Consider the following 20,672-nt stretch of genomic DNA (forward strand, 5'->3'; position numbering starts at 1 on the left):
CCCACTAGTCCAGCCTTTCTGGAAAACAATATAGATTTCAAAAACTAGAAATTGAGCTTCCATATTACCCCACAATACCACTTCTGGGAATATATCCTGAGGATGCGAAAAAACCACAGTAGAAATGACATCTGTACCTATATGTTCATTGCAGCACTTTTCACAATAGTCAAAATCTGGAAACAACCCAAGTGCCCTAGAACAGATGACTGGTTAAAAAAACGTTGGTACATATACACAATGGAATACTATGCAGCTATTAGGAGAGATGAAGTCATGAACTTTGCTAGACATTGATAGACATGGAGAGTATCATGCTAAGTGAAATGAGTCAGAGTAGGGACAGACATAGAAATACTGCACTCACTTGTAGAGTATAAAACAACATAACATGAGGCTGACACCTAAGGATAGTAGATACACGGGACAGGAAGATTGCTCCATAGTTGGAAGACTGCCTCATGAGCAAAGGGGAGAAGACAGCTGAAACAGAGAAGGGATCACTAAGAAAATGATGGCTTGAGGAACTGGTCGGGATGGGAGATGTGTGCTGAAAGTGGATAAAGGAACAAACACGATAATCTTTCAGTGTCTGTGTTGTAAACCATAATTCCCAAAAGTAGAGGGAGGGTATGGGGAATATTTTCTGCCATGGAGGCAGGGGGAGGGTGAGAAAGAGGGGTGTACCTGGGATATTGGTGGTGGGGAATATGCACTGGTGGAGGAATAGGTGTTTGATCATTGTGTGATTATAACCCAAACATTAAAGTTTGTAACTATCTCATGGTAATTCAATAAAATTAAAAAAATGAAATAAAATAAGGTAAGGTAAGGTAAAGGCCCTCCCGTTGATCATCGATTTGCTCGAGCGGGCCCAGTAACGTCTCCATTGGAGACTTTGTTGTTACTGTGTTTGGCATATCGAATACGTCACGGGGAGCTTGCCAGGCTCTGACGTGCAGGCGAGATACTCTCGGTAGCTTGCCAGGCTCTCCGAGAGGGGCGGAGGAATCGAACTCGGGTCGGCCATGTTGGCTGCGTGCAAGGCAAATGCCCTACCGCTGTGCTATCGCTCCAGCACAGCGGTAGGGCGTTCGCCTTACAAGCGGCCAACATGGCCAACCCAAGTTCGATTCCTCCGCCCCTCTCAGAGAGCCCGGCAAGCTACCGAGAGTATTTGATATGCCAAACACTATAAGCCAATAGAGAAAAAATAAAATATTTTTAAAAAATAAAATTAAATTTTAAAATAACATAACAAGGAAATTGAATGCACAAAGGTGAGAAAACACTTGTCTCTATAAAAATTAAAAGGCCTGGGAAGCAGAAAGGTGAGTGTAGAACTATGAAGGGCAACTGAAACTCTGCATACATTCAAAGTATCAATGTCCAAGATTTATAAGGTACTGACAGAACTTTACAAGAAAAAAAAAACACAACCCTATCAAAAATGAGGAGAAGAGATGAACAGAAACTTTCTCAAAGAAGAAATACAAATGGCAAAAGGCACACGAAAATGTGCTCTACATCACTACAACAAATCAAATTGGGAGATGCAAATAAAAACAACAATGAGATATCATTTCACACTCAGATCTGTTACACATCACAAAGAACAACCAGTGTTGGTATTGATGTACAGAGAAAGGAACTCTCATTCACTGCTGGAGAGAATGCCAATTGGTCCAGGCTTTCTGGAAAACAATATGAACAATCCTTAGGACTGGAGCAATTGCACAGCGGGTAGGCTGTTTTCCTTTCACATGGCTGACCCGTGTTTGGTCCCCAGCATACCATATGGTCCCCCGAGTACCACCAGGAGTAATTCCTGAATGCAGAGCCAGGGGTATCCCCCGTGCACCATCAGGTGTGACCCATAAAGAAAAAAAAAGAAGAAGAAAAAAGAATATGAACATTCCTCAAAAAGCTAGAAACTGAGCTTCAATGTAGGCCAACGATATCACTTTTGGGAATATACTCTGTTGACAAAAAAAAAAAAGCAGAAAATCCATCTGCACGCCTATGTTCGTTCAAGCATTATGCACAATAGCCAGAATCTGGAAACAACCCAAGTGTCCGAGAACAAATGGCTATAGAGAAGCTATGGTACGTCTATGCAATGGAACACTGCACACCTGGTTAGGAAAAATGAAGGCCTAAAACTTGCTTATACATGAATGAACATCAACATTATTCTGCTGAGTGAAATAAGAAGGAAATGGAAAAACATAGAATGATTGTACTCTTAGTGGGATATAAATGTTTTAAATATAGTATGTGAATAAATACCCAAAGACAATAAAACAAGGGCCAGGAGTATGGGTACATTGTAGGAATCTTGCTACAATTGGGTGGTGTGGGAGGGGGCAACAGTGGGGAGCAGAGAGAGCAGTTATGACGCAGAAGGGACCACTATGACAATGACAGCTGGAAAAGATCACTTCAGACAAAAACTGAGTGTTGAATGGAGGTAAGTGACATGCATGATACCCTTTCTATGACAGTGCCTAACACTATAATAAGAGAAAGAAGAAAAGTGTCTTCCATACAGGCAGGCTGCAGGAGTGGAAAGAGAGAGTAGTTGAGAAGGAACCTGGGGATATTGGTGATGGGAAATTTGCACTGGTTAAGGGATAGGTGTTGGAACCGAAACCCCATCATGAACAGCTTTGTAACTGATTGCCTCGTGCTGATTCTATGTTTTTTTAAATTGCTTCGGAGTTATGGTTCCATACAAATTTAAGTAGTTATTTCCATGTACTTGAATCATTGGAAAGCTAATGGGTATCAAATTAAATCTGCATAATTATTTGAGTCGGAAGATCATTTTGACAATGTTGATTTTTCCAATACATAAAGTAGAAATATCTTTCTGCTTCGTTACGTGTTCTTTATATTTCAGCAGTGGTTTTGTATTTCCACTGTAAAAGTCATTTTAATTTCCTTTGGTTCTGAGATAGTTGAAGTTTTCTTACCACAGTTTTGAAAGAGGTTGTGTTTTTTAACTTCGTTTTATTGTTCTAATTATTTGCAAACATAAATTCCAGTGTTCAGTGTTAATTTTGTAACACATTACCTTGATATAGTTTTACTGTTCTAGAGTTATTGTCAAATATTTTGGGCATGTCATGTATAAATGGTGGTTGTTTAACATCTTTTCTTCTTTATTCTTCTTTGATCTATTTTTCTTGTATTATTGCTGTGGCAAGGATTCAAAAATGTCTAATAAAAACAGTGTAAGAGAATATCCTTTCTTTTTGCCTAATTTTAGGGAAAAGACTTTCAGATTTTTACCAATGAATATCATATTAACTATGGGTTCGTGATACATGGCTGTTACTATCAAAATATGTTTCTTCTGTTCCTAATTTTAGAATTTTTTTAAAATAATGAATGGGCATTGCTTCTTGTCAAAAACCTTTACCTTGTAAATTTATATAGTAATTGAATTTCTCTTTGATTATTTTCATATATTAATATTTATATATTGAGCCATCTTTGAATTACTGGGATGAACTTCAGTTTCATATTTTATAGTCCTTTTGATATAATGTTCAATTTGATTTTCTATAATTTTGTTGAGGATTTTTTCAGAAATTTTAATCAGTGATATTGATGTATAATTTTCTTTTTTAGTCATATCTCTATATGCTTTTGATACCGCTGGCATAATAAAACTGTTAGGGAGAATTCTTATTTCTTTGATATTTGAAAGAGCTTGAGGAGTATGAGCATTAAATATTTGAAGTTTTGGTGTAGAGCTCACTAGTGAACCCATATTATCCAGGATTTTTGTTCATGGAAATATATTTAATTATTGTTTCAATTTCTTTACTCATAACTGATTTGCTCAGGTTTTCTATTTTACTATTGAAAAATAGAAATCAATCTTAAAGGTTTGAAAGATTCTAATAATTTATCCATTTCTTTTATACTCTCAAACTTGGTAGCATAGAGTTTCCTCTACTTGGTGGCACAGTAACCTCTTGCTTCTGAATTGCAATTTCTCTTCTGTCATATTTGTTCCTGTGTATTTTCTCCCGTTTTTTCTTCATGGTTTTAGCTAACAATTGTCAATCTTGTTTATTCTTTCAAGCAACCAGCTCATGGTTACATTGTTTATACTGTTTTCTATATTATTGATTTCTGCTCTAAATTTTATATCTTATTGCTTCTACTTAATATGCGTTTTTGTTTTTCTAGTTTTTCTAGCTGTGAGCATGTTAATTTGAGGGTTTTTTTTTAATTACTGGTGTGAACCTGAATAACTCTCTTCTTTGTACTGCTTTTGCTGTGTCTCATAAGTTCTGATAGTTTGTATTTTCTCATTGACTTCAAGGAATCCTTTTATTTTTCTTTGAATTGCTCTTTGATCTAATTGTTATCTAGCATAATTTTGTTACGTTTCTAAATATTGAATATTTTCCAAAATTACTTTTGAATTTTGTTTTATATTTTTAAGAGCATTTACTGAGGCTCTAGGTTGAATATTCAATTTTCCAACACCAATATCATCACCAGTGTCAATTTCCCATGACCAAAGTCTCCAGTACTTTTGTGGCCTTGTGGTCTGAGAGATACTAGGAATTATTTCTACTTTTATTATGTTATTGATGCTTAAGTTATCTACCAGCATGTATTCATCTTGGAGAATGTTCCGTGTGAACTGGAGAAGAATGTGTACCAGTTTGAGAGGAGTAAAGATCATGAATGTGTATTCTTTTAGTTCCTCATTTAGAATTCTTGCTTCTTTTTATTGCTTTATTTGGTTGATCTGTATAATGAGATTAAGTTTTCCATTCTATAGTGCTTCCATTGATGTGTCTTTTTCATGGCTATTAGAAGTTTCTTTATGAAGTTTGTTGTCCTTTCACTTATTACATATATACTGATGATGGTTATGTATTGGAATAGTGATTCTTAAACCGGTATGTAATTTCTCTATCTTTTATTATATTCTTTAACTTGAATGCTATTTGGTCTGAAACCACTATGGTTCTCCGTGCTTTTAAAGTTTGGTGCTATTTTCCTGTTTTCTTTTCACTCTTTTATTCAGAGTCATTCACTCTGAGTCAGTGTTTATCATGAAAGTTTAAGTGTGTCCCTGTAAACAACAGAAGATTGAGCTCAGTTTCCTGACTCATCCCACTTTCTGTATCATTTTATAGAAGAGTTCATTCCATTGACATTTAGAAAAACAATTACTACGCAGGGGTTCAATGCCATGAATGAGTAGTTAGTTGCTGTGCTGTTTGATAGTTCCTTTTTTATATGTGACACTTTAGTGTCCTTTCCAGAATTTCATTATTCTAAATATGCCCTTAGTCACTGTTTGTTTGAGAATGTTTTGCTCTTCTTCCACACTACGTGACAATCTTACTTGGTAGAGGGTTCTGGATACAGATTCTTTTCAATCTATACTCCACACATGCTCTGACATTCTTTCCTTGCTTGTAGAGTTGCTTTAAGGAACCATACTGTGAAGTTAATGGATTTCCTTGCACGTAAGATTTTGCTTCCCTTTTGTGGCTGTAAGTAGTTGTCTCTGCCTTTTGTACTTGCCATTTTGACTATAAAATATTTTGTTGTGTTTGGGTTTACTCTGGTTGAAACTTTTGGGGTCCTTATAGCATTGTTCCCACCAACTCTTCAGATTGGAGAAATTCTTATCAATTATTTCTTCAAGTAGAATTTCTTCTTTTCTACCTCTTTCTTCTTCTTCTTCTGGTATTTTTATAATAATGATACAAAACTATGTTATATTAAGATAATAAACTGGCTATTTTCTTAAGATACATTAAATAAAATATTTTATTATAAGATAAAAATGATACCAAGAGGCTGCTCCTCTTGATAATATCAATAATTTCCCTTATATCCTTTTATTTGCTCTATTCTTTCTTGCTGGGATTATTAACTGTGGCACACTTTGAGTGTCGTAGTTTTCTTGTCAGATTCATCCATACTGTTTCTGAGATTTACTGGATTCTTAAATTCATTTACTTCTATTTGAAAGGTTTTGCTTTTCTATCAGATTTCCTTCAAGTTTGTTCTCTGCTTAAATGTCATTTTCAAATTCTAAATGATTGCCACAATAGTCATCCTAAAAAGGTCTTGGAGTAGATTGCTGAGGTTTTATATGATTGGATTCCTCATTGTCTTCTTTTGACAATTTTGTGTTCTTTATTTTCCAATTGTCTGAGGTGCTACATTTACCAGTAACAGGGATTTGTTTTGGCCAGGACTTTCTATCCAGATAATACTCTCAGGCAGTTGCTGGAAATGTGCAGGTGGGACCTTAGCTACTGTGGAAGATATGCCTAAATCCCTTTTTAATGGTGGCAGGATTAGTCTAAAGTAAACCACTGAGACTATTCACAGGACTTTAAATGTTTGAAGTTGATGAAATAAAATTGTCATTTAGTTATTTATAGGGTGGGGCTTTGGCTCACAGGGACTTGGGGTTGTGCTGTGGGTGGAAGCAAGGTCTGCAAGAGGTCAGCTCAGTGATCCCTCCTCTTACTTCAGTGTACACTGTGGAGCTGAGTCCAGGCCAAGAGCAACAAATAGAGTCATCATAAGTGATCTAAACTCTTAAGACCAATTTTATTATTCATTTGGAAGAAATTGTAGTTTATTGTTTGTATGGAAAGAATTTGTCGGCCTCTCCTTTCTCATCCTTCTCAGTGCTGCCATGTCGGTGAAGGCTTCAGGGTCAGGTGAATGAGACCAGTTGTAGTTACTGGTTTTGGCATATCGAATACACAACAGATAGCTTGCCAGGCTCTTCCGTGTGGGCGGAATACTCTCGGTAGCTTGCCAGTCTTTCCGAGAGGGATAGAGGCTTTTGGGGCGACCTCTAATCACCCTTGTAAGTGTTACCATATTTGAACCCTATCAAATACGGTACGACAATTCTGGAAGATGGGTATTTAGTGTCTTATGATGTGTGGGGCGGCCGCGAAGCAGCCGGGCAGGTCCGGAAAGCGTCCTGGAGTGTGTGGCGACGGCTGGGTAGTGGAAGTAGTGGGAACTCTTTGGTACTATTGCGGCAACATGGGAAGATGCCATTGTTGACAACATTGACGAGGAATACGATCGACTGGTTCAGCACCTCCATGAATGTGCGAGGAACGCCAAGAGAGAGATAGCCACAAAAAATCGCCTATCTTCGAAAACTCTTGAGCTAATTCACCAGTGTGGTTTGGCGCATGCCTCAGGCAACCGCAAGCTAACGTCTGAGCTCGCAAAGCAGTGCAGAGATGCGATCAAGGAAGACCTCCAAGAGAGAAGAGCAGAAGTACTGGTAGATGCGGCAGAAACCGGGAAAAGTATTTGTAATGCCCGCCTGTCCTTCGCCAACTACAAGACCAAGATGACTGCCCTCCGACATCCTGATGGATCCATCACATTCTCCAGAACGGCAATGGAGAAGATTATCCATGACTTCTACTCAAATCTCTTCGATAGCCATGTCCACTTGCCGACATGCCAAATTCCACAGGATGGATGTGTCGTTCCCAACGTTCTACCTTCCGAAATCTGACACGCCATTTCATTGGTAAAGAAACAAACAGCACCCGGCCCAGACAAGGTCAGACCTGAACACCTGAAGAACCTGCCATCAGTACTCATCAATACACTGGCTCGGCTCTTCACTCGCTACCTGTCTGAATGCAAGGTTCCGTCCCACTGGAAAACCAGCAGGACCGTACTACTGTTCAAGAAGGGAGACATCCATGACATTGGCAACTATCGCCCAATCTGCCTATTGTCTGTCATCTACAAGTTGTTCACTCGAGTCATCCTAAATAAGATTGGCAGAACACTTGATGAAGGAAAACCATGCGAGCAAGCCGGGTTCCGCAAAGGATTCAGCACCATTGACCATATCCACACGATAACCAAGCTCATTGAGGTTTCTCAGGAGTTCAAGATGCCGCTCTGTTTAACATTCATGATTTAAAGAAGGCCTTTGATTCTGTTGAGACGGAAGCGGTCATTGAAGCCCTAGCCAATCAGGGCATTCAAGCCCAATACATCAGGATCCTCCGTGAGTTGTATTGCAGATTCACTACCAGGATCTCACCATTCTACAAAGAAGTGATCGTTGATGTCAAGAGAGGGGTGATACCATTTCACCGAAACTCTTCAGTGCCACCCTCGAGAACATCATGCGACGACTGGAATGGGAAGGAATGGGAGTGAAGATAGATGGTCGGCAACGACACCACCTCCGCTTTGCTGATGACATTGTTTTAATAACACCAAACATCAGTCAAGCGGCACAAATGCTGGCCAACTTTGACCATGAGTGTGGAAAGGTAGGACTACAGCTGAATCTTACGAAGACAATGTTTATGAGAAACAGCCTCGTTCCTGACGCCCCATTCGCTCTCAACGGAACGACCATCTCCGAATGCAACAGCTATGTGTACCTAGGTCGAGAGGTCAACATGACAAATGACCTGGCACCCGAGCTGCACAGGAGGAAGAGAGTGGCTTGGAACGCCTTCAAGAACGTCGAAGAAATAGCTAAGAGGACGAAGAACCTCCGGCTCCGGGCACATCTCTTTGATTCCACTGTTCTTCCCGCATTAACATATGCCTCAGAGACCTGGGCCCTACGCAAACAAGATGAGAACGCTATTCAGGTCTCCCAAAGAAGAATAGAAAGAGCTATGCTTGGAATATCACGTTTCACTCAAATGAGAGAACGAATCCGGAATTCTGACATCCGTCGACGATCAAGAATCAGGGATGCTGTCTCATTTGCCAAGGTGTCGAAAATCAGATGGGCTGGTCACGTAATGAGATTTAAAGACGACCGCTGGACTAGAGCTGTTACTGACAGGATTCCACGGGATGTCAAAAGACCGCGTGGCCGCCCACCTACCAGATGGTCAGACTTCTTCGTCAAGATCATGAATGATCATTTTGAGGCCCTTCATGTTCCCAGAGCGAACAGATGCCATTGGGCTACACTAGCACATGACAGGAACAAATGGAGACGTTACTGGCGCCCGCTCGAGCAAATTGACGACTAACGGGAAGTTAAGTGATTAAGTGATGGAAGGAATTATAGTTTATGGTCCTTTAAATAAAATTGAACTTTCATTTTAGAAATAAAAAATACTAAAACCAAAATATCACGTCTTCACATATTCAAATATAGTTTATAAGTATACAAATATACACAAATTACACAATACACACTGCTACAACTATAAATTTTTTCACCATGCTTATTTATTAGAGATCTAATAACAGAATTGAAAAATGACAGAGATGTGTACCATTCTGAAATCTCTTAGTCAAGATCAAAGTTTATGATAAAAATATGACCTCAAGCTTTCATATTGCTACGACTGAAACTTTTTTCAATTTTTCTCATGATTATATACTTTAAATGCTTACTTTTATATATATTTGCACGTGCACATGATCATGTAAATGCACTTCAATCATATTTTTTAATGAGAAGTTATGGTTGTTTCTTCCAAACTTCATATGTAATATGTAGTCCACATTATATATTTATAAATGCATATATATGCATATATGTAATTTAGTGTGTGTGTCATGCAGTTAATCTGAAGTTGGCTATTTTTAAGAGCTGTGAAATTGCAAACCTAAAATGAATATAGTCATACAAAACATTACCTCATTAAAAATATAAATTAAAAAGCACTTATAATTCAAAGATAAAAATCAGAATATTGTGCTTAAAATATAATAGTTCAGTCTCATAAGGATTGATATGACATGAGTTCCCAAAATAGTATTGAAAATATATTTAATGTATTTTAATGTTTTTTATATAATTTGGAAATAAATATCTATCCATACTTAAGTATATTCTGTTTTTGTGCTATGGGAATATGAATGAATATAATAGAATTCCACTTTGGAATTTATAGTACCTTAAAATTACTTACGGGAAAACAACTAACTACAAAGTCATTTATTCTGTTACCATATTTGGACCGCACACAGTGCCATCAGCAACATAGGCATAATCTTTTCCATCTGCTCTCAATGATGTTCCAGTAGCTATGGACATGCAAATATAATCATGAATGTATGTGTAGAGTACAGAATGAACATCACTTTTATAAGTATCCCTATTTGGCCAAACACAGGCCAGTTTTCCACAGAGAACATCCCTGAAAAAGAAAAACAAAATATTCCACATATTAAAAACACATTTGCATATTTTAAACATATGCAGCCTATAAATATAATTTCAAATACTATTGTGCTTATAACGATATAAATGTTGTTTTATTGGTAATATAAAGTCAAGAAAAATACCAAATAGTATTATCTTATGCTATACTGTAGCAATGTCCTCCCATTGTTCATCAATTTGCTCGAGTGGGTGCCAGTAACATCTCGCAACAAACTGTGAGACTTGTTGTTACTGTTTTTTTGGCATATCGAATATGTCAAGGGTAGCTTGCCATGATAAATAAATGAAATCTAACTTGTCAGCATTGTTGCAAAATTGAAAAGTATACACTGAAATCTGATTTGCAAATATGATTGTATTTCCCATTACAAAACAGTTTGAGCTTGCTGTCCAGACACATTGTTTCAGAGCCCATGTAAGTTTTTCATTTTTGATCACACTCATCTTATCATCTAATTCTTGTCATCTAATTCTTACTTTGGAGAACCTGGCAGGCTACCAAAAGTATCCTGCCCACATGGCAGAGTCTGGCAAACTCCCCGTGTTGTATTCAATATGCCAAAAACCAGTAACAATGATGGGTCTCATTCTCCTGACCCTGAAAGATCCTCGAATATGGTACTTTTTAAAATCTCAGGGCTAGGACGAAGGAGACGTTACTAGGGTTTGCTCGAGGCAATCGATGAACAACAGGATGACAGTGATACAGTGATCACACTCATGGGGAAAAATGCATCACTACCCCCTTACAGATGGAGCTTAAACATGACCTTTATTACTCAACATTTGTGGTGAACGGTTGATTTCATACACTTATTTATTTAGATATTTTGGTTTGTGGACCACAACTGGTGGTGCTCAAAGTTTCCCCCTTTCTCTGTGCTCAGAGATCATCCCTGGAAGTACTTAGGTGAATATATGCAGTGTCTGAGATTGAACACTGGTCAGCCACATGCAAGGCAAACACCCTACTCACACTACTATCTTTTGGCTTTTGCATGCATCTATTCTTTATGCAATTTTTGAGCCCTTTTTAAAAATATGTCTGATATCTGCCACTATTTGTTGTCTGTATATTAATAAGTTATTCTTCATCCAAAAAGTCTTCCAACATGCTATTTTCGACAGTTTAGCACTTGCTCTCTTGAAATTAGATATCTACAGACACTACACAGAAAGTATACCAAACCTTTTTCTAGACATTTAATTTAGCCTTTTGTATTCTATCACTAATCAGGACATTAGGTTCTCTCAGAGGTTTACAATATTCTTAAATGACTTCCTGAAAAATGATCTGTTACCTCTTGCTTTTTGTAATCACCAAAATGTGGTGAAAGTCTTTTTAATAAATTTTTATTAGTGAAACACCATGAGGTACAGTTGTAGACTAACAAATTTTTGTGCTTCGGTTTCAATTATACAATGATCAAGAACCTATCCCTCTACCAGTGCCCATTCTCCACCACCACTAATACCAGTATCCCTCCCACCCCCCATATCCCTATCCCACCCTTCCTCTGTGGCAGGGCAATCCCTTTTGTTCTCTCTCTTCTTTTAGGTGCTGTGGTTTTCAAAAGAGGCATTGAGTGCCAATCTATAGTCTACTTCCAGCATGCATATCCCATCCTGGGAGGATCCTCCCAACACACATTATTTGGTGCTCCCTTCTCTATCTGAGCTGCCTTTTCCCCTAGCACGTGTGGCTGGCCTCCAAGTCATGGAGCAAAATTTCTGGTACTAATCTCGGCTATTCTTGGGTGTTAGTCTCCTATTTTGTTACTTTATGTTCCCCAGATGAATGCAATCTTTCTATGTCTATCCCTCTCTTTCTGACTCATTTCGCTTAGCATGATACTTTCCATGTAGTACCACTTGTATATAAATTTCATGACTTCATCTTTTCTAACAACTACATAGTACTCCATTGTGTAAATGTACCAAAGTTTCTTTAACCAGTCATCTGTTCTCGGGCACTCAGGTTTTTTTCCATATTCTAGTTATTGTAAACAGTGCTGCAATGAACAAACAAGTGCAGATGTCACTTCGACTATACTTTTTAGTCTCTCCACGGTATATTCCCAGGAGTGGTATTGCTGGGTCAAATGGGAGCTCAATTTCTAATTTTTTGAGAGTCGTCCATACTGTTTTCCAAAAGGGTTGAACCAGTCGGCATTCCCACCAGCAGTGAAGGAGGGTCCCTTTCTCTCCACATCCGTGCCAGCACTGGTTGCTTTTTTTCTTTTGGATGTGGGCCAGTGTCTGTGGTGTGAAATGATACTCATTGTTGTTTTGATCTCAGAGGTAATCATCAGATGTAATCACATCTGATAATAAATGATGTAGAGCATTTTATCATGTGCCTTTTAGCCATTCAGACTTCTTTGACAAAGTTTCTGTTAATTTCATCACCCCATTTTTTGATGGGGTTTGATGTTTTCTTCTTGTGGAGTTCAACCAGTACTTTGTATATCCTTGATATCAACCCCTTGTCGGATGTGTGTTTGGCGAATATCCTTTCCCATTCTGTAGACTGTCTTTGTATTTTGGTCACCGTTTCTTTTGAGGTGCAGAAGCTTCTTAGTTTAAGATTGTCCCATTTATCTATCGCTGTTTTCACTTGCTTGGCCAGTGGTGTGATACCTTTGAAGATACCACTAGCTTCAATGTCATGGAGGGTTTTGCCAATTTTGTCTTCAATGTACCTTATGGATTCTGGTCTTATGTTGAGGTCTTCAATACATTTTGATCTTACTTTTGTACATGGTGTTAGGCAGAGATCTGAGCCCATTATTTTGCATGTAGCTGTCCAGTTTTGCCAGCACAATTTGTTAAAGAGGCTTTCCTTGCTCCACTTCACATTTCTTGCTCCCTTATCAAAGATTAGATGATCATAACGTGGCAAAACTCTTAACTATAAATTAGTACACAAAAATATGTTGTAATTTATATGCAGATAATGAAGTAAGAGAGAGAAATAAAAAGACAACTACATAATAATGTTCAAATTAATCAAGTACCTGAGCAATAACAGAGGCTATGAAAAATTTACACATGGAAAACAAGGAAGTAAAAAAATATATTTAATGCTCAATGATTAGAAATTTTAACATTGATCATCCTATCCCAGGCCTAATAGAGATTCAAGAAATTCCCATCAAAGTACTGATGAAGGGGGCCTGAGCAATAGTACAGGGGATAAGGCATTTTCCTTGCATGTGATAAATTCCGGTACAATCCTTGTTATCATATCTTGGTCCCCAAGATCTTCCAGGAGTTATCCCTGAGCATAGAATCAGGAGAAAGCCCTTAACACGGCTGGGTGTAGCCAGAAAAAATTTTTAAAAAAACCCAAAGGTACTTATGAGAATATTTGGGGGCTGTTACATGAAATGGAATTGTAGGTTAATACAGAACCTCAATTCTTAATTTTTTTTTGTGCATTCACTATGGAACTTCTTTTAAATTTTTATTAGTGAGACACTATGAGGTACAGTTGTAGACTTACAAATTTTGCGCTTAAAGGGCTCCCTTTCCTCTATATCCTCTCCAGAACTGGTTGTTTCTAGACTTTTTTTCAATTATACAATGATCAAATACCCATCCCTCCTCCAGTGCCCCTTTCCCACCACCACGGATCGCAGTATCCCTCCTCCCCCCAACCCCCCCATCCAACCTTGCCTCTGTGGCAGGGCATTCCCCTTCGTTCTCTCTCTCCTTTTGGGTGCTGTGGTTTGCAAAAGAGGCATTGAGTGGCAATCATGTTTGGTGTATAGTCTACTTTCAGCATCCAACCTCATCAAAAAATGGGGCGATGAAATGATCAGAGACTTTCTCAAAGAAGAAGTCTGAATGTCAAAAAGGTACATTAGAAAATGCTACACATCATTAATCATCAGGGAGATGCAGGTCAAAACCACAATGAGATATCATTTCACACCACAGAGACTGGCCCACATTCACAAGAACAAAAGCAACCTGTGCTGAAGAGGATGTGGCAAGAAAGGGACCCTCCTTCACTGCTGATGGGAATGCCGACTGGTTCAGCCCTTTTGGAAAACAGTATGAACCATTCTCAATTCTTAATTTTTTGAGAAGTCTCCATTATCTTCAATATAGTCTAAACCTGGCAACATTCCCACTAACCACTGATGAGGGCTCCCTTTCCTCTATATCCTCTCCAGCACTGGTTGTTTCTAGACTTTTTGATGAGTCACTCTTCTATTGTGAGGTGATATGTCACTATTTTTATTTAGGTCTTCCTGTTGTTAACTGAAGAGTTATGACTGTTTTGTCAATGTAATTTATGGATTTAGGTCTAATATTGAAGTCTTTAATCCATTTAACTTTTGTGCATAGTGTGAACGAGATTTTTTTTGCATGTGACTAAATTTTCCTAATTCTATTTCCTGAATGTTCTTTTCTTGCTCCAGTTTATATGGCTAAATATTTTGTAAATATTGTTGCCCATTTGTTGAAATTTTGACGATTCTGCATGTGGCATATACTGCAAGGCCCCAAAACACTATTTTGAAAAGACACTTGCATTTGTTGATATTGCTACACTCAGTCTAATTCTTTCTCACATGCTGTGGTAGCATTATTGTAGTTTAAATTTATATTTCTGTAGTAATTAGTGAAGATGAGAATTTTACATATGCCCATTGACCATCTGTGCTTAATTTCTGGAAAGATTTTATTGAAAGCAAATTTGAGTGATTATTTTGATATTAAATTTTGTTTTATTTCTTTCAAAATATCATTGGCAATTTAATTAGGATATCATTAAATATACATGTGCTTTTGCTACAATGGACATAATTTCTATATTAATTTCCCCTATTTTAGAGTTCTCCCTGGCACAACCCTTAAATCATTAGAGATCACTAGGTTTGTAGGGAATGCACTGGGTCCCAACTTCTCTGGGAACCAGTCTGTTGCCCAGGAAATCTGATATATCTAAGAATAACATCGATTAATTGTGTCGATAACTTAAGACGTGGAAAACAGACATCTTTCGGTGTCAGCAATACTTCAACGTTGCCTATGCCATAGAGCACTGAAGGATAGAGCTCCAGCAACTTTTTTCCTAGTCATAACAAAACCCTACCTCCCCTCACTACCTTCTCCTTAGTGAATGGAGGCACATTCCCTCTGCCCCTATTCAACCATACCTTTTTCTAATAAACTTGATCATATGACTATAAATCTATGTCCTGTGTAGATGACTTTGTTCAAGCCATTCTTTATACAAAAGTCTTGAGCATCTGCTATCCCTGACTTGAGGAACTATCCTCACATTCCCAAGATCCCAATAGTTGTTGTACAATTACACCATCATGTATATGAAATTTCTCTCCATGGCATAACAGTTCATCTTATGTCTTTTATGCAATTCATAATTTTTTTGAAGAAAAACAAAAATGTACTTTTTCAAGAGCTTCAGTTGTAGGGCCAGAAGGAGAGGCTAACAGATTCTTGCTTTCCATGCTAGGTCCCAAAGGCTATCTTCAACAGCATATATCCAGAGGAGAGATAAACATTTTTTTTAATGGGAGTCATTTTTATTTATTTTTATTTTTATTTTTTTTTATTAGTGGAACACCATGATGTAAGGTACAGTTGTAGACTTACAAACTTTCCTGCTTGAGTTTCAGTCATACAATGATTGAGTATCATCACTCCACCAGAGCCCATTCTCCACCACCAATGATACCAGCAGCCCTCCCACTCCCACACCCCAACCCCCCAACTCTACCCCACCGCTGTGGCAGGTCATTCTCTTTTGGTCACTCTTTCCTTTAGTGTGTTGCAGTTTGCAATAGAGGTATTGGATGGCTTAAGTGTTCGGTCTATAGTCTACATTCAGCACGCATCTTGCATCCCGAGAAAATCCTCCAACATCCTTTACTTGGTGTTCCCTTCTCTATCTGAGCTTCCTTTTCCCCCAGCATGTAAGGCCAGCTTCTAAGCCCTGGAGCAGACTTCCTGATACTTATCTCAACTATTCTTGGGTGTTCAACTCCCATTCTGTTACTTTATATTCTCCAGATTAATGCAGTCTTAAAGACTATGTCTGTCCCTCTATTGCTTGCTCATTTCACTTAGCATGATACTTTCCATGAAGAACCACTTGTATATAAATTTCATAACTTCATCTTTTGTAACAGCTGCGTAGAATTCAATTGTGTAGATGTACCAGAGTTTCTTTAACCAGTCATCTATTCTCAGGCACTCAGGTTTTTTTCAAATTAGGGCCACTATCAACAGTGTAGAAATGAACATAGAAGTGCAGATGTCATTTCGTCTGTACTTTTTTGCCTCTCCAGGATATATTCCCAGGAGTGGTATTGATGGGTCAAATGGTAGCTCAATTTTTAATTTTTTGAGAATTATCCATACTGTTTTCCAAAAGGGCTGAATTTGTCATCACTCCCACAGCAGTGAAGAAGGGTCCCTTTCTCGCCACATCTGTGCCAACACCAGTTGCTTTTGTTCTCTGGATGTGGGCCAGGCTTTGTGGCATGAGATGATATCTCGTTGTTTTGATCTGCATCTCCCTGATGATTAATGATGTAGAGCATTTTTCATGTACCTTTTTGCCACTAGGATTTCTTCTTTGACAAAGTTTCTGTTCATTTCATCACCCCATTTTTTGATGGGGTTGGATGTTTTCTCATGGAGTTCAACCAGTACCTCGTATAACCTTGATATCAACCTCTTGTCGGATGAGTATTAGGAAAATATCCTTTCCCATCCTACAGACTGTCTTTGTATTTTGGTCATTGTTTCTTTTGAGGTGCAGAAGCTTTTTAGTTGAAGGTAGTCCCAGTTGTCTATCTCTGTTTTCACTTGTTTGACCAGTGGCATGCCATCTTTGAAGATACCGTTAGCTTCAATGTAATGGCGGGTTTTTCCAACCTCGTCTTCAATGTACCTTATGGATTCCCATCTGATGTTGAGTTCTTAAATCCATTTTAATCCTACTTTTGTACATGGTGTTAAGCAGAGATCTGAGCCCATTTTGTTGCATATAGCCATCCAGTTTTGCCAACGCAATCTGTTAAAGAGGCTTTCCTTGCTCCACTTCACATTTCTTGCTCCCTTATCAAAGATTAAATGATCATATATTTGGGGCTACTTTGGACAAACTTTCAGGCTATCGAATGTAGCCTGCCCACAGGGCAGAGTCTGGCAAACTCCCCGTGGCATACCAAATATGCCAAATACCAGTAACAATGATGGGTCTCATTCTCCTAAAGAGCCTTGAATATAATCTCAGGGCTAGGATGAAAGAGACGTTACTGGGGCCTGCTCGAGGCAATCGACGAATAACAGGATGATGAAAAAAATGAAAAATATTTGGGGCTAGATGTCATTATATTCAACCCTGTTCCATTGGTCTACGTCTCTGCCTTTGCTCCAGTACCATGCTGTTTTATTACTGCTTTGTTTGAAGTTAGTTTGAAGTTAGGGAGATTGATTCCTCCCATTTCCTTTTTCACAAGAATTGCTTTAGCTATTCATGGGGGCTTATTTTTCCATATGAATTTCAGGAGTACTTACTCAATTTCTTTGATGAATGTCATAGGTATCATTATAGGATAGCATTGAGTTTGTACAATGCTTTGGGGAGTATTGCCATTTTGACAACGTTAATTATCCCGATCTATGAGCAGGGAATACCTTTCCATTTTCTCTTGTCCTCTTTTAATTCCTGAAGTAGAGTTTTGTAGTTTTCTTTGTACAGGTCTTTTACTTACTTAGTTAAGCTGATTCCTAGGTACTTGATTTTCTGGGGGACAATTGTGAATGGAATAGTTTTTTCATATCACTTTATTCTCTCTCATTATTTGCATATTGGAAAGCCATAGACTTTTGTGTATTGATTTTATAGCCTGCAACTTTATTATACAAGTATATTGTTTCTAGGAGTTTCTTGGTAGAGGTTTTAGGGTTCTCTGAGTATCATATCATCTGTGATAGAGAGTGCATTATTTCTTCCTTTCCTACCTGAATGCCCTTAATATATTTTTCTTGCCTAACTGCTATTGCAAGTACTTCCAGTCCTATATTGAAGAGCAGTGGAGAGAGTGGGCATCCTTGTCTCATCCCTGATCTTAGAGGGCAAGCTCTTAGTTTTTCTCCATTGAGGATGATGATTGCCATATACTTGTGGTAGATGGCTTTAACTATTTTGATGAAAGTCCCTTCTGTAGCCATTTTGGTGATGGTTTTCATCATAAACGGGTTACTGGATCTTGTCAAATGCTTTCTCTACATTTATTGATATGATCATATGGTTTTTAACTTTTTGTTCATATAATGGATTATTTTGATTGATTTCTGAATGTTAAACCATCCTCCTTGCATTCCCGGGGAGAATTCCACTTGGTCATGGTGTATGATCTTTAAGATAAGTTGTTGAATTCTATTTGCTAATATTTTTGTTGTGAATCTTCACGTCCGTGGTCATCAGGAATATCGGCCTGTAGTTCTCTTTTCTTGTGGTGTTTTTGTGTCCTTTTGCTATTAGAGAGGTATGAGCTTCATAGAAACTGTTTGGGAGAGTTTCTGTTTCTTCAAATTCCTCGGAAAGCTTTAGAAGAACTGGCAATAGGTCCTCTTTAAATTTTTGGAAAAATTTGCTAGTGAGTCCATTTGGAACTGGGCTTTTATTTTTGGGAAGACTTTTGATTACAGTTTCAATTTCCATGATGTTAATAGGTCTATTCATGTAATCTAGAACTTCTTGATTCAGCCTTGGGAGATTATAGGAATCCAGGAATTCATTCATTTCTTCAAGATTCTCTTGTTTCATGATATACAGACTTTCAAAGTAGTCTCTGAATTTCTTTGATTTCTGTTGTGATATCCACCTTCTCATTCTGAATCGGTCTAGTAGGGTTTTCTCTCTCTTTCTTTGTGAGTCTTGTAGTGGTTTATCTATTTTCTCAAAGAACCAACTCTTGGTTTCATTGATCTTTTGGATTGTTTTTGGGGTTTCCATGTCATTAAATTCTGCTCTAAGTTTTATGATCTCCTTCCTTCTGCCTGGTTTGGGCTCCTTTTGTTGATCCTTTTCTAAGCTCTTGGACTGTGAAGTCAAGCTGTTGATGTGGACCCTTTTTCCTTCCTGAGAAATGCTTGCAGAGCTATAAATTGTCCCCTTAACAAGGCTTTAACTGCATCCCATAGGTTCTGATAGCTTGTGTCTTCATTCTCATTTGTTTCCAGGTATCTTTTGATTTCATCCTTGACTTCCTTCATGACCCACTTGTTGTTCAATATTGAGTTGTTTAATTTCCAGGTGTTTAATTTGGTATTCTGCATCTGTACATGATTAACTTTTATCTTCAGCACATCGTGTCTGAGAAGAGAGTTGATATAATATCTATCTTCCTGATTCTGTTGAGGTATGCTTTGTGGCCTAGTACATGGTCTATTATGGAAAATGTTCCGTGTGCACTGGAGAAGAATGTGTATTGTTTCTTTTGGCGTGTAAAGCCCTGTATAGGTCCATAAGCCCTCTCTCTTCTATTTCTTTCTTTAAGGCCAATGCTTCCTTGCTGAGTTTTGTTCTTATTGATCTATCCAGAGATGATAAGGTGATGTTGAAGTCTCTGGCTACTATTGTGTTGCTAGCAATGTCCTCCTTAATATCTGTTAGTAGTTTTTTTTAAATATTTAGCTGTTTCCTCATTAGGTGCGTATACATTTAAGACTGTGATTTCTTCCCCTTGTACGTATCCCTTGATGAATAGAAAATAGCCCTTGTTGTCTCTTCTAATCTTTTTCAACATGGAATTTATGTTGTAGGATATGTATAAATGTATGACCACCCCAGCTTTTTTGAGGAAGCTGCTTGCTTGCAGATTGTTTTCCATCCTTTAACTTTGAGTCTGTGTTTTTTCTGACTGTTCAGATGTGTTTCTTGTAGGCAGCAGAATGTTGGGTTCTGTCTCTAAATCCATTTTGCCACTCTGTGTCTCTTAATTGGTGAATTTAGACCATTAAAGTTGAGAGATATTATTGTTATGGGGTTTTGTGTCATCTTTCTGTAAGGACTTGTTGTACTTGTCGGGTTTGTCTTGTCTTATAGTAGCCTCTTTAGCCCTTCTGTTAGGTTTGGTTTTGAGTCTATGTAGTTGCTGAGCTGCTGTTTATCCTGAAAATAGTGTACCATTCCTTTGAGTTTGAGTGAGAGTTTAGCCAGATAGAGTATTCTTGGTGAAGCATTCATTTCACGGAGTTTTTTCACTATATCCCACCAATGCCTTCGGACTTAGAGGGTTTCCTCTGATAGACCTGCTGTGAATCTAAGTGGTGTTCCCCTGTATGTGATTCCCTTCTTTGCACTTGCTGCTTGCAGTATTGTCTCTCTATCTGCGGCATCCATCATTCTAACTATGTGTCTAAGAGTGTTTTTGTTAGGGTCTCTTTTTAGCTGGCACCCTTTTGGCTTCTTGAATCTGAATGGCTG

At 38.1% G+C, this 20,672-nt stretch overlaps 1 protein-coding gene across 1 annotated transcript in view; it reads right to left on the reverse strand.

The window, feature by feature from the left end:
- LOC130026003 (disintegrin and metalloproteinase domain-containing protein 18-like) overlaps positions 1 to 20,672 on the reverse strand; it is a 124,076-nt gene that overhangs the window by 32,656 nt on the left and 70,748 nt on the right. The window contains 1 exon segment of the mRNA XM_056116660.1: positions 9,977 to 10,166. Coding sequence (XP_055972635.1) covers positions 9,977 to 10,166 — 190 coding nt within the window.

Source organism: Sorex fumeus, unplaced genomic scaffold (genome assembly GCF_029834395.1).
Source record: "Sorex fumeus unplaced genomic scaffold, SorFum_2.1 ptg000033l, whole genome shotgun sequence".
Lineage (NCBI taxonomy): Eukaryota > Metazoa > Chordata > Mammalia > Eulipotyphla > Soricidae > Sorex > Sorex fumeus.